The 8,416-nt window shown below is 34.5% G+C and overlaps 1 protein-coding gene and 1 long non-coding RNA gene across 2 annotated transcripts; both read right to left on the reverse strand.

Moving 5' to 3' along the window:
* Window positions 1-376: 376 nt before the first annotated feature.
* On the reverse strand, window positions 377-4,882 carry LOC133337760 (G protein-coupled receptor kinase 2-like; the record flags this gene model as incomplete). Its single annotated transcript, XM_061545969.1, has 4 exons — window positions 4,858-4,882; window positions 4,333-4,783; window positions 639-744; window positions 377-566 (listed from the first exon to the last, which is right to left on the reverse strand). Coding segments are annotated over exons 1-4 (772 nt in total), but the record flags the coding sequence as incomplete, so codon positions are not given.
* Window positions 4,883-4,887: 5 nt separating this feature from the next.
* On the reverse strand, window positions 4,888-8,148 carry LOC133337762 (uncharacterized). Its single transcript, XR_009754597.1, has 3 exons — window positions 8,030-8,148; window positions 5,105-5,225; window positions 4,888-5,001 (listed from the first exon to the last, which is right to left on the reverse strand). It is a non-coding gene; the product is annotated as an uncharacterized LOC133337762 (long non-coding RNA).
* Window positions 8,149-8,416: the final 268 nt, after the last annotated feature.

Here is an 8,416-nt window from a genome sequence, read left to right on the forward strand (position 1 = left end):
AAAACGCGTCACATAATGGTGGGAATGTAGTATCTCTCAGACTTTCCTTTTCTTTGCAACTTCGATCATGTAGCTCATCTCGAAAGAGGAATTAATAAAAACATTTACATGAATGATCCTTCGCCCTTTCCATTGCAACTTCGATTATGTAGTGACAGACGTTGACCGAGTAAGACTCGGGTCGTCGTTTGTTGGTGGTAGTACCTCTCAGTGGTTAAGAAGCCTCCTGACAGAAATTTACAAAGTCATAGACCTCATATAAGGGTCCAACTGGTTTCAAGTACTTTAAATGCAAATCTCATTTTTGAGCTCAAACAAAATCTGCTCGAACTTCACAATAATTTATATAACATAATACTATTTGAGCCAAACTCACCATTCATTATTGTTAGCACCAAACATAAAGCATCCTTTGTTTCATAAGCATAGGCCAGATTAACAACAAAACGGGAATTGATTTTCTGCAGTATTTGTTTTTCAGTCAAGACCATAGATTCGCCTTTGCGTTTTTTAATTCGCTTCTTTTCTAATTTTTTGCAAGCATACATTTTCCCTGTGGCACGTACCTAAAAAACCATACAAATGAGTATATATATTAATATTTAATAAATTTAATAAAAATCATAAAAAATACTCACCTGACATGCACAAACTTCGCCAAAGCCACCTTTGCCCAGTACACGATACATACGAAATGTTTTGTATGTAATTGGTTGAGCCTCCAGCCATTTCCATTGTAAATAACTAAGAAAAATAAATATGGGTTTTATATGAAAACTATTAGCAAAAATATTTTAATAAAATTCCAGAATAATAATAATAAATATGTATATAAAATTCCACTACAAATATTTTAGCTGTGGCATCATTTTGCAAGTGCAAATATTTTATTATATAGATTTGTTTTGTGGTGTGTGTTTATACAAATGTTATTAGTTGTGGTTATATTTATAAATATCTTTCATTGGGAAACCCCTTTGACGTAATCTCATATTTATTCACCCACTTCCCAAAAAAACACCATCAGCCAGCAACAATGTCAACGATTTAATTTCAGTCATTGGTACGAGTATTTGGTGTTATATGGCAACAGCGATACTCAAACTCAAAATAGAAAAAACAAAAACAAAGATATTATGGTATTATGATATTATGGTGGTGTATGTTTAATATTCCTATTTATATAGTCTAAATAAATCGTAACAAATCATATTATTTATATAATGAAGGCTCTAAGAAGGGACTGCTCTATTTTCAACGGGCTCTATATGTAGTAAAATAATTCACTTAAGAGTCACTTCTCGTTGTCAAAAAATTTAATGATTTAATTAGAATCTACACTAATTCAAGAATGTCCCTTCGAAATTTCAAGTGAAAATATCAAGAACTCTTGAAGATATAGTCGATTTATTGTGTCAGCATCAAGAGACGGCAAGAGTAATTCTCAAACTTTAAAAGCGTTTTTCTCGAAGCAGTATTTGTACGAATGAGGGCACGGTAATTCAAAAACAATAATCCAATCGGTTGAACTAGGATAGAGCCAATCGGTTAAGAACTTCATTATTTGTTAGCTTAGTTAGTAGTAAAAAATAGGCGAATTTCAAAAAAAAAAAAAAAAAAAATCAAAAGACCACCATTTTGTTAATTTTTGAGCGAAGAAAATAGTCCTAGTTCATACGAGAGCCAGACATGTACTCTTTTTAACACCCTTGAAATTTTCGGATTCCGATGTTTCATTGAGGAGTTATCAATCCAGCCATCTTTAACCATAAAAAAAAAAAAACACCAAAATTCAGCAAATTATTTTTTTTTCTGTTTTAAATTTTAAATTATATATGTGTAAAGTTACAAACCTTAACATGTATTGGCATTAATTTACCAGCCCAATGAAAATCTTGAAAATTTAAAATCGAGAATGAGGTAGTGCTTCCAATTTCTTCAAGGGAATGGAAGAGATTATCACTTTTTTTATAACCTTCACCACACTGTGGTACAGGGTATTATGTCTTTGTGCATATGTTTGTAACAGGCAAAAGGAAACGAAGTAGACACATGGTTCCTTTTGAGAATATGCATAGGGTCACTTTCTAAGTCGAATTATGCATGTCCGCCCGTCTGTCTGTCCATGTTAAATTGTAAACAAAGTACAGGTCGCATTTATTATTCGAATTGGATGAAATTTGGCACAGCTCATTCATTTGGCCCAAGGACGAACTCTATTGAAATTGGGAAAAATCGGTTCAGCTTTAGATATAGCTCCCATATATATTTTCGTCCGATTTAATGTAAATGGAGCACCAAAGTCCCCAAATATCTTTCGAGTTGCACGAAATTTGGCACAGCGTACTGAATTAGGCCTAGAATGATGTGTGCTAAGTTTCGTGAAAATCGGTTCAGATTTGGATATAGCTCCCATATATATTTTCGTCCAATTTAAGGTAAATGGTGCGCCAAAGTAATGTTCTAATGTTGTCCAATTAACACGAAATTTTGCACAACGTATCATATTGAGACTTGAATGAAGTTATTAGGTTTTGTTGAAATTGGTGCAGATGCAGCCATAGCTTCCATATGTATTTAACAGGGCAGCGTACCGAATAGCGTGTATCAATTTTGCTATAAATCGTTTTTCATAAATATGTCCCATGGTACGCAGACGACTCTAAATCTGCCCGAATGAAATTAAATTTATCATAGGTTGCAGAAAGATATGAGTATGTTCCATCGAGGGAAAATTGACATACAACTGTAAGGAACATATGTAGGGTGAAGGGTGTCATATAGTCGGCCCTGCGGATTTCCCGCATATATCGCAACAAGCATTTAGGGATAGATTGACAATACTTCTGGAAAACTTCGAGAGCGAATGGATGTGCAAAAGAGGAAAACAGGATAAGAGGGGATGCAACAGCAGGAATGGATTTTCAATGAGGTTAATATTTACAAATCTAAAAAATGTTAAACCATTGTGGGAGAGGGAGGAATCAACAAGATTAGATCAACAGGCCCCATCTTTAAATACCATGAAGGTTTGGTATAAATAATGCTTCATACAAAGTTTAGATACTCTGCTTACTCCATTCCATTATTTTTCATTAAAATGTTGATACTTTTGTGTGGGAACCGAGGTAGAGTCAACTCGAATTCTGAATAAGGTTATGGTTTTTAAAATCTCGAAAATGTTTCATTCTTTAGGAGTAGATCGACAGGTCTCAGGAAATATTACTTTGTTTGTACCGTCAATTTTCAGGAAGGCACCATTTTGTGGGGGAGATACCAGAAGGAGTGGACAATATTCTCTATTTGTAGAATTTATTTCTTTACGGATATGACTCCGATTTGGTACAAAGACACATCGACTCCGATTTGGTACAAAGACACATCGACTCCGATTTGGTACAAAGACACATCGACTCCGATTTGGTACAAAGACACATGATGTCTTAACCAAAACTTCGATTTCATCATATCATAGTCATAATGATAAGGGCAATATTGGGTTTATTGATACATGGGACCTATAAATTAAATATGGATCGATATTTATCATTTTTGGTAGGTAGATTTGCTACACAATATCAAATTATGGCCACATATGTTCAACATTGTTGTTACATTCTGCCTAATGCGGCGTTATGGCGAGGTTCCACACTATCTCAAGAAACAGCTTCATTCAGGAGGGGTTTTTAACCCTGCAACAATTAACCCTATTGTCTATTGCACAATGATTCGCTGTTATTGTACATGATTAATTTTATAATATCTGGAAGACATTAATGCTTTTAGATTGGGCGCCATATTCTGTCCAATGCGGCGTTATGTTGGGGTTTTCTTTTACTCTAGCTAAGGAACTTCATTCAGGGGAGGTTTTTATACCTGCCACCATCAACTCAAGTGAATGAACACTAAAAAAGAAATTGGATAAAAAATCACAAAAACGAAAAACAAACACAACATACACCAATGGCCCAGGGGCTTGAGGGAAACGGCTCCTCCACTTTGCTTGCCCATCCTTGAACCTCCTCTTCCGAAAAGTTAAATGATTTTTCAAGAACCCCGTACTCCACTAACACATACTCACTCACAACATACTCTCAACCGTGCTCTCTTAAAAAATAAAATACCAAAAATGGACCTCCACCCCACTAAAATTACGGCCACACCGATTGGAAAACTTGTCCAAAATACAAAAGTTAAAAATGACGGAAACTTCTGAACTGATTAACACATAAGATGTGTAAAATTGCAAGTCAATCGGAATTAGTTATAAGACAGCATCAAACAATCCCCCCTAACATTGTTTAAAATTATAACATTTTCAACACTACTCACCGATGAAAATACATCGAAGTTTCAAATTCTCGGAATGGTTCGCCGGCCAAAAACGCTTTGACAGCCTTGACGCAGGGTTCAAACAGCTCCTTACTGCCGCTGGTGATTTTACTGCGCACCCTCGAAATGAGATCATCGTTAAGGACATCCAAAACGAATTCATCGGAAGCCAGGGGAGATTTATTGGCATTTGTGGAATTTCCATTTAATTGTGGCGGCAATACCGTTGAGGAATCAATGCAGTTTTTGACACGATCAACTTCATCGATGCCAATAACACCACCACCTCCATCAACTCCGCCACCACCACCATCATTGTAGTTACCAACCTCATGCTGCTCCTCACCATTGTGATGATGAAAGTTTTTATGATTACTGCTACTACTGGTTGTTGTTGGTGGTGTTGTTGCTGTTGTAATATTGGCGGTGGTATTGTTACATAATTCAGTCTCTACAAGATTTGTTGTTGATGTTGTAGTGATATTCTCAGGATCGGAGGTGAGAATTTTTTCACCATCATCCTGCTGCTGCGCCGGCTGCGTTTCACCATTATTTTCCTCGGCATTGCCATTGTTGAGTACCACCGTCGATGGACTCTCAATATCCAGAAATCTACAACCAATATCATGGGCTATTGTTATACGATTCTCATCGTATTCCACTTCATATCTATAGATTTTGTTGGGAAGAATACAATATGAACTTTATTTTAGATTGGCAAAACAGACACAAGAAGAATATTGCATATGATTGTTGTATTTGTATGACTTACTTTTGCACTTGATCCAGAAATGATATATAACGGAAGTATAGGGGCCGTTTACTTTCACAAAACTGTCGAAACAGTTCGCGTCCGATGGGCTGTTGATCGATCACATAACCATAGCTTATGTCTGTGTAAAAAGGAAAACATATATTTTATACAATGTACTATATTCTTATAATTACAATGTTTCATTAAATTAAGGAAATGATTACATTTCTTTTAGGAAATTATTACATTTCTTTTAGGAAATTATTACATTTTCATTAACAAATTATCAAAATATATATATAATAATAATAATTTTCCTTTACTCTTAAAATTATTGAATGTATACGTTAATAAAAAAGTGCATAACATTTATGAAAGCTAATTGCGTTAATGAAGTTTTTGCATTGAAACTCAACGACACATTTTCATTAAAAAATTATTCAAAATATATTTATGATTTTTATATCCTAAACAAATATGTTGTCAGGGTATTATAGCTTTGTGCAGCTCCAAGAGAGTAACACCGCGAAATATTGGTCCTAGACCCACCTTTAAGTACACCGATCGTCATATCTCGACTAGCTGAGTCGATCTAGAAATAAGTGTCCGTCCGACCGTCTGCCCATTATAATTTATAAACACGATACAGGCCACAGTTATGGACCAATCTTCACGAAATTGCATGTAGAAGGGTTTACATGGAGAAGGGTATTGGGCCAAAGAATAAGCATGCCTGCTTTGATAAAGATCGGTCAATATTTAGCGGGTAAAAAAGACCCTGACTTTTGTGTGAAAAATGACAAAATTTGTATTCTCCTCAAGTCGATAGTATATCCAAGAGGAGTGGTTGGCTTTTAAATTGGTACTCGGATGTGGGAGTTATACGTAAATATTTACAGGTGCTTACGTATTCAGATATTATTTAATAAACCATTACCACACTATAGGGCGGAAATATACCGCGGATCGCTTTGAAATGTTCCATGAGGTTCCAGTTATGGTCATGGAGAACGCCTATGATTATCGGTTATGATCAGATAATAACTTTTGGATGAAACTTATTTTTTGGGTCGATTACGGATGGTAACCAGAGTTTAGTTGCGTTGCCAGTTCCCAAATTTGAATTATGGATGGCAACTGTTGTCAACTTCAGTTGCTTCAAATATAATTTTTCGGCAACCATTTATTTCTGGTTGCTGTGTAGTTGTGTTTAGCAATAAGAACCGAAATTCGGTTGGAATAACGGTTAAAATTACTACAAAATGGCGTACATCTTCTTTTGGGCCCATGATATGTACGTGCATGCCATCTATACATCCGACAACACCCGGGAACTTTGTTTTCGAATAAAAAAATATTCTTCCCTTTTTCCTTCTCTTTTAATTTGAAAACAATCCAATTTTTGCACAGTTTTTTTCTCTATTAGCAGGACAACTTCGGCCAAAACCACCTACATTGTGCCTTGAGCCATGCCAAGGTTGAGGTCATTGCCATGGGACTTTTGAAAACTTCCCTCCGCAAAAAACCTCAGAGCTGCACACACTTTTAAGAGAGGAGGAATTGCTGTTGACCGCAGAGCTATCGTGTGGTCGGCCCCGTCCGACTATACTGCTCCACTCACTGGTTTTCTTTACGCTAGTAATTAATGAATCCATTGAAACTCTAGTAAGAAATGTTCACAACATTAATGAAAGTGATTCATAAAATTGACGAAAGTTGTATTAACAAAATGATTGCCTTACATTGAAACTAAACGATTAATTTTCATTACATAATGATCAAAAATTATATATGATTGATGTTTTTACATTAAAAATCAGGGTGCGACGAATGATTAAAATACACTCTTTCTCACGAATGCTCACGCGCGAGAATTCGAATGTTTTCAATTTATAGCGAATGATAAAGTTACAAAGAATGAACAAGCATTTGCAACCTGTCGCGAATGTTCGCATTGCACGAAAAATTCCCGAACGATAAAACTTCGCTGCAAGCGTCGTCGATTCATTCATTCGCGAGTATTCTTTGCTGAAGAAAATTCTTTTGAAAAACTCAAAAAACAAATGTTGGCGAATTCCCGCGAGCACTGTTAAAAACAACAACAAACAAAAATATCATAAAAAAAGTAAACACACACAACGAATGAATGAACCGATTTTTTACGCCCTGCCCGTGCCTGGTGTGGAATAACAAAACACATGTCCAACAACTATTGAGTTCACAAACGCTTGTTTGTTATTGCTGTTGCTGTTTTGAGCATTCGCGAGAATTCGGGAATGTTTGTTTTCATTCGTGAGAGAATGTCAGAAAGAATTTCAATCACCAAACGAAACGGACGATCGTTTTTGTGTGCTCTCACTTGTTTGTGTGCGAACATTCTTTGGGGAATGCTTGTTTGGTAAAGAATTTATCGCCATAAATTCATTCGTAAAATGAGCACAAAACGAAAAGAATGCATTTTGAATCAGCGAGCGAATTTTTGAAACAGTTTCCTACGTTAAAAAAAATTCATAACATTAATGAATGGCAATTCATTAACTGAATACAAATGTTTCATTGCATTAATCAAATAAATGAGTTGCAATGATACTCAATGAAACATTTTCATTTCAAATTATTCGAAAATAAAATATATTTTATGTATTTTCTTTACGATTAACATTAATGAAGCATTTGCATAATTTAATACGAAAATTTCATAAAATAATTTATACATGCAAATATAAAGAAGTAATGAAACTATTTCATCGCCACAATGAAAATAATACATAACATTAATGAATGTATTTCATTGAATTAATGATTTTCTTTCATTGTATTGCAACTTAATTAAACATTTTTCGTTAATTCAACATTATCAGATATTTTAATGTATTTGACATTAATTTACTACAATTTCAGAAAAGAAATATTTGTAATTTATTATTATTATAACAAACTCACCTAATTTGTCTTTCAAGTGTATACACTGTGATATGTGAGGGAATTGTAGTATTTTTCGCCATTTCTTACTTTTCCCCTTATTGCTATCCGAACCACCTGCAAGAAAAAGAAAAAAATATGTAAATAATAGCATTACTAAAATGGCGGTAATGTGATTAGGACATATTCCTAAACATACAAACAAGTAAATAAAAAAATTACAAATTATTCAGATATTTTTCAGTGCACGTTTTATGTTTCGTAAAGTTTATCAAAGGATTTTCTTGCAAAGAAAAAAATGTAACGTTGGAAACAACATCAAAAGAAAATTGTTGTTATCTTTGGAATTCCTTCAACCGTAATAATGATGAAATGGGACCAATGAGCTATGTAATTTATACAACAAAA

Source organism: Musca vetustissima, unplaced genomic scaffold (assembly GCF_032173495.1).
Source record: "Musca vetustissima isolate MV318-11 ecotype Yass unplaced genomic scaffold, APGP_CSIRO_Mvet_v1 utg34486, whole genome shotgun sequence".
NCBI lineage: Eukaryota > Metazoa > Arthropoda > Insecta > Diptera > Muscidae > Musca > Musca vetustissima.